General features: G+C 32.4%; 3 protein-coding genes across 3 annotated transcripts; 2 read left to right on the forward strand and 1 right to left on the reverse strand.

The window, feature by feature from the left end:
- Positions 1-324: 324 nt before the first annotated feature.
- On the reverse strand, positions 325-8577 carry LOC142618039 (wall-associated receptor kinase 2-like). Its single transcript, XM_075791018.1, has 3 exons — positions 7701-8577; positions 6364-6528; positions 325-1496 (listed from the first exon to the last, which is right to left on the reverse strand). The coding sequence occupies exons 1-3, from the start codon at positions 8575-8577 to the stop codon at positions 325-327; spliced, it is 2214 nt and encodes a 737-aa protein (XP_075647133.1).
- Positions 8578-9540: 963 nt separating this feature from the next.
- LOC142616155 (uncharacterized) lies at positions 9541-10886 on the forward strand. The gene is made up of 2 exons (XM_075789029.1): positions 9541-9892; positions 9979-10886. Exons 1-2 carry the CDS (start codon positions 9541-9543, stop codon positions 10884-10886), a joined length of 1260 nt encoding a protein of 419 aa, XP_075645144.1.
- A 42-nt stretch (positions 10887-10928) lies between these two features.
- On the forward strand, positions 10929-11770 carry LOC142616156 (uncharacterized). The gene is made up of 2 exons (XM_075789031.1): positions 10929-11095; positions 11167-11770. Exons 1-2 carry the CDS (start codon positions 10929-10931, stop codon positions 11768-11770), a joined length of 771 nt encoding a protein of 256 aa, XP_075645146.1.
- Positions 11771-12781: the final 1011 nt, after the last annotated feature.

A 12781-nucleotide genomic window follows, 5' to 3' on the forward strand; every position in this document is an offset into this window, starting at 1 on the left:
TTTCTTAAGTGGAGAGTTACAGTACGGTAGCTACATTTTTTTTATTAAAGGGGGGGTAGGGGGGGTTAACCGTTCCGTAAAATGTAAATCTAATTTTTATTCATAGATGAAAAAACAAAATATAAGGGAAAATATGAAAGAAATAATTAATGACATTTATTTGTAACCTTCATTATTATTGGCAGAAGTTTTGATTTAGGATAAAGCTCCTAAAAACATTTCGGATGCAAATACAAGAAACTATACAATAACCACATTGTATTATATCTACCAAGGATATGCTATCAAGATAAGATTATCTCCCATCGTCAAAATCCAATAATGCTACATGTCCCTCACAGTATCATTCACATCAGCACTTTGATTATCAACATCATAATTGTGAGAATATGATGTCTTGGTGTGCAAGAATTTAGTTTCTTCTGAGTTAGAATCAACATTGTCTCTAGAATGCTTCTCCATCTTTCTCAAATCCTCCAATTTCGTTGCTACTTCCTTCATAGTAGGCCTATCCTCCCCTTTCAATCTTAAGCACATCTTTGCAAGATTTGCAGCTTCCTTTAGTTGCTCAACATTTTCTTCATTTGCTATATGTTTTTCAAGAAATTCAAAAAATCTATTATCCTTGTAAAATGAGAGAAAATATGTGGCTAGACCTCTCTCTTCCTCAGGCCTATCAAATGAAAGAGCTTTTTTTCCAGTTAATAGCTCTACGAGGACCACTCCAAAGCTATAAACATCACTCTTTTCTGTCAATTGACTTGTTTGCATGTATTCAGGATCCAAGTATCCCAAAGTTCCTCGCACCATTGTTGCTAATTGTGTTTGGTCTAGTGGAACCAATTTTGAAGCTCCAAAATCTGATACCTTTGCTGTGTAAGTGCTATCCAACAATATGTTTGAAGACTTGACATCTCTATGGATTATAGGTGGAGAAGCTGCAGAGTGCAAATATGATAGTGCTTCTGCTGTTTCTGCAGCTATCCTAAGACGAATTTCCCATGATATGGTGGACACCTTACTTTCATGATGAATGTACTCAAAGAGAGTACCATTGGGTATGAATTCATAAACTAGTAAAGGAACTTGTGTCTCCAAACAACAACCTAATAATTTAACCACATTCCTATGATTAATTTGGGAAAGTACAACTACCTCATTGATGAATTGCTCAATTTGGCTTTCATCTCCTATTTTTGACTTCTTGATGGCCACAATCGTATTATTTGGTAAAATTCCTTTATAAACTATACCAAACCCTCCCCGGCCAATGATTAGAGTTTCATCATAATTGTTGGTAGCCTTTCTCAACTCTTTCATGGTGAAGATTTTGGTTTTTTCAGCTGAATTTTCTTGTTTAGAGAGTTTTTGTTGTAAAATTAAACCCCCATTTTGTTCAAAGAACCTTTGCTTAACCTTGATCAACTGTCTTTCCTTAACTATCAAATAGAACCAAGAGCTACAAACAAGTACAACCATGAAGCATATGACAATACCTACATTAGAAAGAAATAGAATATTAGCTTATTTGGCATAATTATAAAGTACATCGAAGAGACACTGACAAGCAGAGCAACGAAGCTAATGCCAACACCCTTTTTTTTTTAATTTGAGAATCACTTATGTCAACACTTATTGTTTGATTATATTTGAAAGAAACAAGATATTATTTGTTATATACCGTTGTGACTGAACAATCAGAAAGTGCGACTCATGGTTGCCTTTTTCTTTTTAATCTTTTAGACCATGTGAGATTAATTAAATATCTTTATACTTGTGCATCATATCAATTTTTTTTTAGAAGAATGCACCCTATAAAATTAATTAATCTATATATATATATATATATATATATATAAAAAGGACAAAACTTACATACAGTACCTTAGATGCTGTTTCTTAAATTCCTCTCTTAAGAATATTCTGTCATGTGGCTACTTAACTAAAAAATATACTTTTATCCCGTAATAAAAAAACTATTTGGCAAAATCTTAAAAGGGAAACCTAAGGAATAGCAGCTAAGTAATATACTTAAGTTTTACCCATATAGATTCTACAATTGAAGTTCAATTTTGCGTCATGTATCCTAAATCATTAAATTTTAGAGAGAGTTTTATTTCTTAATTTTAGAATCAAATATGGGACCACATCATAAATATCCATCCAAGTAAGTTATTGCGTACAAAAACTAAAGAGTCTAGAATTAATGAACATAAAAAAATTTAAAAAATATATAATTTATATTATTTATGTAATAATATTCTTACAAAACTTTTTAAAGAGTTAATATATATATATGACTATCAATAATATTTAAATTATATACATAAGAATTATATTATACGTCTTAATATATATCTTTTACGTATATTTATGTATATGCATAGGGTTACAAGCTAGTTTATTTAAAGCCAAAACATAGAGAAAATCAAATTAAATTCTAAATTGGAGTCTAATTTTACGCCATTTGTCCCATCTAATTTTAAAATTTCTGTGTCAAGTGAATTATTAGATGCAAAAATTAAATAGTCTAAATTCAATTAAATTCTAAATTGAATTTCAATTGGAGTTCAATTTTGTGCCTCGTGTTCCATTTAATTTTTAAATTTTTGTGACAATTGAATTATTGGATGCAAAAACCCAAGAGTCAATGCACCCTATCAAATATATATATATATATATATATATATATATATATATATATATATATATATATATATAAAGCCAAAGTAGAGAATTCAATTAGATTCTAAATTGGAGTCTAATTTTGCTCCATGTGCCCCATCTAATTTTAAAATTTTTGTGTCAAATGAATTATTAAATGCAAAAATCAAAAAGCCTAAATTCAATTATATTCTAAATTGGATTTCGTGCAAAAATTCAATTTTGTAGCACGTGTCCTATATAATTTTTTTAATTTTTGTGACAAGTGAATTATTGAGTGCAAAAACCGAAGAGTCTAGATTCTAAATCATATATATATATGGATTGGGTTCAAGTTACAACTGGTGTAATTTTAAGCAATATTACATCACTTAATATTTTTTGACTGAATGCGAATTTAGCAAATCTACCATTAAATTACATTATCTTCGTATATTCTCCATTCTTACAAAATTTCAATGTGATCAAAGATTTATAGTCCAATGTGATCAAAGATTTATACTCATGTCATCAATCAATTGATTAAATTCAAGTTTTTGTAGTTTAAAATGATGCATAAAAAATGAGTTTATGGATCAGATAGTAAATAACATACAATTAACATGAAAATTAGCATAAATGTCAAGAACATATAGAACATGTAATTTAATGGTGGGATTTTCAAAATATGAATATTTTAACAAGTTATTGAGTGGTGTAACATTACTTATAGCTATATCAGGTGTAACTTGAATTCATGGCTTAAAAATTCAAGGCTTAAAAAGGTGTAAGTTGTAACTTACATGATGTATAATTTAAACTCTCTCTCTCACACACACACACACACACACACACATATAATTTTGATTATTTTAAATGTACTCATATATATGCATGGGGTATACACTAGTGCAAAATATTAATAATGGCTAAATAATATCACCTATAATTTTTGTATAAAAAGTACTATAGAAAGTTAATAGGAGTGGATGGAAGAATTGATCGTGAAACTTTTTTATAATTTAGAAAAAAAAATTAGGAATGAAAAAAATTCTAAGAAAACAATATCTATTTGTTTAAGTTCACATCTTTGAGCCTATTTAAGAGATTCAACATCTAAAATTTCAACATTTGAGGCAAAGAAGTGATATCCCAAATCATTACTATCAAATATAAATAGATAAACTTATACAATATATTCTATTATCTCTATACACAGTATCCTTATATATTAAGAGAATTTAAAAAATTAGTTATCACTATCTAAATTGTCAAAATACTGCTAATTTAATTAGATAGTTTTTATTCATAAAAAATAAAAATGAAGTTAAAATCGTAATACAATAAAGTTCAAAAACAAATAAACTATCAAATATATTTTCTATTACTTCCCATTAGAGACTTAGACAGATACAAATCCCTAACCTGTTTCTAAAAGACAAAAAAAACTCCAATCTCACGACTGACAACTTCTCACCTCACGACTGACAAACTACAAACAAAAACTCTTCCCACTTCTTCCCTATAGAAGAATGCAGTGTACGACGAAACTTCCCATTACAAAAATAATCTTTCCACCCTTCCTATCACAAACTACAAACTCTTCCCAAGGATTACTATTCCTAATTGAAATATGAATTGTGTCAAGCGGTTGCTCCTTTTATAATGCAGTGTTTGTGGTTTAATTGAATAGAAGCCAGAATGTTTTGTGCAACACTAAGGGAAAAAAAGGTTATTTTTAATGTACTTCGTTTTTCATTTTTAATGATTTATTTATTTTGGCATTTGAACTGCTTTCTTTTCACATCTATTTGTACTACTTTTTTTTCCATTTTAATGAATGTCTTTTTTCTGTCCAAAATAAAAACACAGTGTGCGTGTGGTTTAATTGAATAGAAGAGAGAAACATGATAGAAAATTTTGTGCAGCCCTAACAAAAAAATGAACGCCTAAATAGCATTGACATCACATTTTCATGTGTAAATTTGTTCATTTTTGTAGCTAAATGGATGCCAAGAGCTTTGTAGCTCAACTAATTGGTACTTTCTAGTATCCAGGATTCAAATTCCCACTCCCCTAATGTAACTATTGAAATATCAAAAAATAACTGGATTGGTTGAATTTAATTGTCTTTGAAAAAGACAATATTATTTGTATTTTATTTGTCATGGCAACCAATTTAGTTAGAGAAGTTAATATACTGTAGCTAATTTACAATATTTAAGTTTGACCTAATCACTACCTATGTAATAGTAGTATATAATAGCCAAAAATGTTAAACTATTAGTTTATCTTCTAATATTTTGCCACATAAGTTTTGGTAGTCCCACAATTTTACATATTATTTTTTTATTAATTTATTTATTAGGTCAAAATGAGAGTTCTAAACCAACTACTACTCAACAAACTAAAGAGTTTTAAATCAATTACTACTCAATAATTTGAAGAGTTTGCATCTATTATAATTTGGAAATGTAGATGCAAAGTCTTCTAAGATTAATAGTTTGCATCTATTATAATTTGGAAATATATATTTTTATTTTTCAAAACAATAAAAATGATAAACTTTAGAGATAAGCAGCAACTGTAATTTTTTTTTTTTTTAAACGTGTGTTTGAAAGTGGTGTAGTGATATAGAAAAAAATTTGGATAAGAAAAATGAGATGAACGAGAGAGAAAAGAAGGCTAAAATTTAGGAGTTCTCTTAATTTTTTATTTTTTGATTTTTTAAAATGGAGGTTTTTACTTTTATTCGGTTGAAAAAGAAATTTAAAAAAAAAAACCCTAAATTTTAAGGAATAAAAAGATGACCATGAGGGGAAAAAATCCTAAATTTTAGGAGTTCTATTTTTGAATTCAAAATGAAATTTGTTATTTGACATTTATGCCTCTATTTCTAAGAGAAGTTACCCTTCATTAATGAGGGTATTTTTGAACTATATAAAAGTTCAATTCAAAGAAAGGAGTGCGTGCTCAGGGGCTCTTCTATTGTTTTTTGGGTAAAGATTAATAATTTGCATCTATTATAATTTAAAATTTATTTTATTTTTCAAAAAATAAAGAGGACTAGCTTCATCGCACGCTCTTAAGTGGATAAAGCAATTTGAAATTCAATAGAAGAGTGACTCTATTTTTTAGGCAATGTTTTGGTGGGGGTTAGAGTTGTATTTTTACCGGATTGTCCTTTAGTTTTGTCTTTACTTAAAGTTAGGGATGTAGGGGCATTTTTGAACCAAAAAAATGAGAATCCCAAACAGGAGAAACCTCTTAAATAATAGTATGGATAAACTTTAGAGATAAGCAATTACTATAATTTCTTTTTTGAACGTGAAGGGAAAAAAAATCCTAAATTTAGGAGTTTTTTTTTTTATAATTCAAAATGAAATTTGTTATTTGACATTTATGACTCTATTTCTAAATGAACCACATAAAAGTCCAGTTTTTTTTTTTTTTTTTTTTTGAGAAACAAACACACACAGGTAAAGAAAAAGGGTTCTAACACAAAGATACACCATAAGTCTACTCAAAAACTATAATACATAAAAGTCCAGTTGAAAGAGGTGAATCCTCTTATATATAGTATAGATATAAATAATCAATTACCATCAAATATGAGGATCTGACCCTCCAAAAATAATAAGCTTCATCCACACACAATCAAATGCAAATTCTAGAGGCATATCATCAAGTGCTAGGGTGCAATACAGTAAGTATACTTACGAACTGAGAGGGTAATTAGTTCTGATGATTGATTGGTAACACAGATTCCTGCACTTACGTCCAAATGGTACCCCTTGATGCAAGAACAAGTAAAATTCCCTAGTCCGTTAATACACTTTTCTCTCGGGAGCTTGCAAGGATTGGGGTTTTCACATTCGTTAATGTCTGTAGATGTAAAACTCATCATTAACTTAAAAAGAACTTTAATTAATCAAAAGCAATCATATATTAATGACGAAGATTTTTTTTTTTTTAAGTCATAAGTGCCTTTATTCTTCTTGCTTAGAGAAAAGAAATGACATATTATTAAAATGAAATGGAAGAGTATTAAATATAAGAAGTTTAAAAGAGTTTCAATTCCTGTTTTCTTTTTTAATTGATAAATTATATCCTCTAATTTTGACAATTTTTCAATTCAATTGTTTTTATTTTTCCATTTCAGTCCTTGAATTTTAATCTATTTTCAATTCAATCCCTCTTTTTAATTACGTGCAATATTTCCGTTGTTTTTAACGCTTTCCACTTTTCAAAATGCGTTGTTATTATGGATGGAGGTAGACAATAGACAGCAAAATTCCATTATACATTAATTCCATTGGAATTGAAGAGGAAAGAAAGACTCAATTCAAAATAAGTAGGAAACTAGGAATGGCAATAAAGCAAGGCTAGGTTAGATTAGGCATGCCCCGTCCCCATCACATCCCCTTTTATGAGAAGAAGTGGGCAAGGTCAGAGCCTGATAGGTTCAAGATGTATGGAGAGGTATTTTGTTCTTCATAATCAGGTGGTCTCGAAATTGACAACGTAAAGATGGAAAAAGAACGGTGGACAAAGATGACTGTGAAGGTACCCAGAGAAAACAAGTGTTTTTTTTTTTTTTAAAGTGGTAATTATGTACACACAACCAGTAGTAAAGTGAGGTGAGCAATGATCCATCCCATCTAGTCACTTTTTTGAGGTAGGAAAATCCTCAACGAGACAAAGTAGATTAAATGTGGTTAAAAAAATTTTACATCCTAAAAATAGGTTAAAAGTCTAATTTATCAAAAACATATGTTAAAATTAAAAGGAATAATTTGTTATTTAGTTTTTGGGAAATATTAACCAGCACCGTGCGGTGCTAACATTTCCTCTTTTGTGTTTAACTTAAAAAAGGAAAAAAATGTGTTAAAAAATGGCTAAAAGAGATAAAAAAATTTGTCAAAAACTGAAAAATTATCAAAAGTTAAAAAAATTAGCCAATATGTATTGTTAACAGGTATTTTAAGGTGCCCATTAAGACAACTCATCTTTTAAAATTTGTTTTAAAAATATAGTGTAGATCCATAAATAAATACCTTGGCAACCGTGATGGAGGTATGGATTCCCAAGGTAGCCTTCCATGCACTTACAACGGTACCCAGACCCGTTGTCGGAATCGATGCAAGTGCTATTACCTCCACATGTGTAACCTGATTTGTTCACGACATCTTTACATGTCTCAGTACCGATCGCCCAATCAAGAACTACCGGCGTCATATTTTGGTGTTGTAGACTGTGAAGGGAATCGATGGAGAAATTGAACATGGTTTGTTGGCTAATAAATGCATAGCCACAAGGATTGAAAGCCCCTACTTTTGCGTGATTATTGAAACTGCGGGATTCCAAAGAAACATGGTTCAACCCATTTGGAATATCTACCTCGCAACACCCAACACCAGAGCAAGACCCGTTGACTATGTACCTAGTGTTTTCACAAACGGAAACGCAGCCTGTTGAGAAATTTCCTTTCTCTTGCTGGAAATTAAGGTATGCATAAGTGTCACAGCCAACGACAATGAACTTGTTTTGACTGCTAGAGATGGTGAAATTGAGGCTCGAGTTGAGATACACTGATGTCCATATACTAAGACCCTGATCCAGCACACCATGTTTATAACAGTCCTTGGCCATATGCGTCAAGACGTTAGCCTGGCCTTCGAGGGAAAAGTTTGTAGCCGTTAAGCCTCCTAGAAGAATTGGTTGAGTTGGGCCGAACGAGTTGGTACAATTGACGAAAAAGTTTTGACCTATGTAGCAACCTTCTCTTAGGCCAAATGGATAGGGAATTTCCACATCTCCACACTTGTCGGGGCAGTTGGGCAGCGCTATTGGAAATGCTATTGCGGCGGCTGCCAATTCAGATAACATCACAGCAACCCAAGTGACTTGTACAAGAATCCCAAGGAAACCCATATTCCCACTATTCGATATTTTTCCTAGAAGAGGGGTAAGAGAGCACCGTGTTTGTGCATGGAAAACATTCCATACATGCTGCAATTTATAGGTGCCGAAAGATAATGTTCCACTATTCGGTATTTTAGTTAGCACAGAAGGATAATGTTCTTTTTTTTTTTTCAATGTTCTTGATAATACAATAAAGACTTGGGTTGCACCAACACGCCGTTTTTGGCGACGTGTCGGTGTCCAACACGTGTCGGACACCGGTACCAGCACGATTCGTCGGACTCTGGTATCCGAGCAGTGTCTGTTTTTTTTTTTTTTTTCGCTTCTCCGACACGGCACCGACGCGGCTCCGACACGTCTGACACGCCAGCAGTGAAAAAAAAAAAAAAAAGAAGGAAAATCACAGATTTTTGACAGATGGACTTACCAATACCGTTGATTTCATGATATACCCTAAAACAAAAGTCTAAGAACTCATTTGCCCAAAACCCACAAATTGTCACTTCTCAGTTCTTAACCCACCGACACTTCCTCTGATCTCCGCCCACTATGCCACTGACCTGTCCCTTGCCGGAGCTAGATCGGGCCGATCGGCGAGCTCCATAGACATCGACGTCATTCCTGTCCCTTCCGATCTCTCTCTCTCGACGTGGACAACTCAAGTCCGACGCTTCTCTCTGTTTTTTTTTTTTGTGTTCTTTCAGATATTTGTTTGGCTGGTTGGGTGAATGAGACGGGTAGCTTTATTTAAGTTATATTATAAGAAGATGCGTATGAGGAATCTTCGCGTAGATTGAAAAAAAAAATTAGAAGATGCGTGGAGAATCAGATGCGTATGAGGAATCTTCGTGGGATATACTGGGATTTTGTTACATTATTTGCCATATGATATAATGTTGTTAGTTGTTACTGCCATAGTTTAATTTATTTATTAAAGTTGAATTACTTAAATATTGTAGGTGATTTACTAAAATGAATATTGAAAGTGAAAAATCAACTGAGTCAGTTGCTCCTCTATGGAAATATGTTACTAAGTTAGAAAAAGCAGCTGCTGGTGGTGGGAATGTTACTTTCAGATGTAACTATTGTGAAAAAACTTTTAAGGGGTCTTATTCAAGGGTGAAGGCACACTTGTTAAAACTGTCTAATTGTGGAATACAACCATGTGGTAAGGTTGGAGATGAGTATCTAAATGAAATGCAAAAATTAGAAGATGCGTATGAGGAATCTTCGCGTAGATTGAAGAAGCCTAAGCTAGTGTCTTTACCATCTGATTCTCCTAGTAGTCCTCATTTGGGTCCTACTCTCAGTAGTACAGCTACAAGTCATCCATTTTTTCAGGAAAAAAAAAAGGGGTTGGGAATCCTACTTCGGAGATGTGTTTTAACAATCAATGTCGAGAGCAATTAGATTCTCTTATTGCTAGGACATTTTATTATGCTGGTTTACCCTTTCACTTTGCTAAGAACCCGTATTGGATTGAGATGATCAAATTTGCATGTAATAATAATTTAGTTGGCTATATTCCTCCGGGTTACAATAAATTAAGAACAACTTTGTTGCATAAAGAGAAGGTACATATTGAGAAGTTGTTAAAGTCAATTAAAGACACTTGGAAAGAAAGGGGTTTAAGCATAGTAAGTAATGGGTGGACAGATCCACAAAAAAGGCCACTTATTAATTTTATGGCTACATCAGAGAAAGGGCCACTTTTTATCAAATCCATTGATGGTACCAAAGAGTACAAAGACAAGCACTTCATTTCTGATTTGTTTCTAAAGGTCATTGGTGAGGTTGGGCATACTCATGTTGTCCAAGTTATTACTGATAATGCATCTGTTATGAAAGCTGCAGGATCTATTGTTGAAGCTGAATATCCTTATATATTTTGGTCACCTTGTGTTGTACATAGCCTCAATTTGGCCTTGAAGAATATATGTGCACCTAAGAATTCTTTGCAGGATGAGGTTGCATATAATGAATGTAACTGGATTGCACAAGTTTTAGATGAGGCAACTTTCATTCGTATTTTTATCACAAATCATTCTATGAGATTAGCAATTTTTAATTCATTTTCCCCTTTGAAATTACTTGCTGTTGCTGAAACACGATTTGCTTCAATAATCATCATGCTTAAAAGATTGTTTCAAGTAAAACAGCATTTTCGAAATATGGTCATTAGTGAGGAATGGATGTCATATAGAGAAGATGATGTAGGAAAAGCTCAAACTGTGAGGGATTATGTTTTGAATGATTTGTGGTGGGACAAGGTTGCATATATTCTGAGATTCATAGGACCTATTTATGAGATGCTTTGAGTGGTTGACACAGATGCTCCCATTCTCCATAAGGTGTATGAAATGTGGGATTCCATGATAGAAAATGTGAAGAAAGAAATATACCAGCAGGAAGGCAAGGAAGAATATAAGGCGTCTCCATTCTATGATGTGGTACATGCTATACTTATTGAACGGTGGACTAAAAATTGCACACCACTTCATTGCCTAGCTCACTCCTTGAATCCGAAGTAATTTTTCTATCTCTTTAATCTTTTTTTTTTTAATATTCTTTAGGCATTTCTAATTTGCTTTTAACTAGGTATTATACTAATCAATGGATTGAGGAAGTCAAAGGTCGTGTTGCGCCACACAAGGATGCTGAACTTTCTACGGAGAGAAACAAGTGCCTCAAAAGATTCTTTCCTGATATTGATGATAGGAAGAATGTTACTATGGAGTTTGGTTTGTTTTCAGGAATTAGGGCTTATGATGATGATAACATGGATGATAGGTGGATCTTGGATCCAATGCTTTGGTGGTCAAATTATGGGTCCAGGTTGCCAATGCTTCAAACTTTAGCTCTAAAGCTTCTTGGACAGCCTTGCTCATCATCATGTGTTGAGAGGAATTGGAGTACATATGGCTTCATCCATTGTATGAGGAGGAATAGAATTACTCCTAAACGTGCTGAAGATTTAGTGTTTGTTCATTCTAATCTTCGGCTTCTTTCAAGGAGGAAAGAAGAGTACACTAAAGGAAACTCTAAGAAGTGGGACATTAGTGGAGATACTTGGAATGAACCATTTGGAGGACATGGGTTGCTTGAGATTGCTTATCTCACACTAGATGAACCAGAGATGGAGATAAGTCTTGTTGAGAATGATGACTATATTGATGACAACGATGATGTTGTTGTTCTGTGATCCTTTTATGTTTTTAGTTATCCTTTTATGTTTTTAGTTTGATATTGAACTTCTTGTTCTATGGTAATCTTGACAGTTTAAAGTTTGGTTTCCTTTTATGTTTCTAGTTTGATGTTGAATACATGAATGTAGCCTATTTAAACTTTTGGTTTGTACTCTAAACATTTTATGTATATTATTGTATTACTTTGGGTGTTAATTTGCTTATTTGTAGTTCTTACATTATTTAAATTTTAGACATAAATGTATTTTATGTCTAAAAATATTTTAAAAAATGCCTAAATATAAATTTTAATTAATTATTTAATTGCCGTATCCATGCTATGTCGTGTCCTTGTTTTTCAAAAATTGTTGTATCGCCGTGTCCGTGTCCGTGTCGTGTTCGTGTCCGTGCATCATAGTATACTGATTCATCATACATCAGAGTAATCATTTTACTTCCAATCTCATGCACTGAAAGTCTCACTGTGCAAGAAATCATCAATGCCATAAGGTTCACATAGCTGGCATGGCTCTCACACTCAGAGATGTCAATCACAATCTAATTTTTGCCAGTTTGTGCAATAATGCATTTGCTGCCTTCAATATGTGGCTGTGATAGAAAATATGACCAAGTTTTTTTTTTTGGTAGAAAGGAAATGCATTAAAAACTAAAGAGTTTTGGAACAACCTGAAATAGTCTGGAACTGAGAGACCAAAATATCTAGAATTCATCTTAAACATCTAAACAATTCGGAATAGACCAAAACGGAACAGGTAAATGCACCGAATTAAGCACCAAAATAACCTAAATGAAAATTTTTTACCAAAACAGAATGGAATTTAAAACCTTGCTAGAAACCCAAAGCTTAGGTTACCAACCCCCACCCATAGCCACAAAATTCACTTTCTTTTTCAGCATGTTTTCATCACCCTTTCAAATCAGACACACAACACTTTAGTCTATATAGGAATCATTCATAAACACCAACCCAAGTAATTTTAGGATTCCTTCCATCCATCAACACCATC

The sequence above is a fragment of the Castanea sativa genome, chromosome 11 (genome assembly GCF_040712315.1).
Source record: "Castanea sativa cultivar Marrone di Chiusa Pesio chromosome 11, ASM4071231v1".
Classification (NCBI taxonomy): Eukaryota; Viridiplantae; Streptophyta; class Magnoliopsida; order Fagales; family Fagaceae; genus Castanea; species Castanea sativa.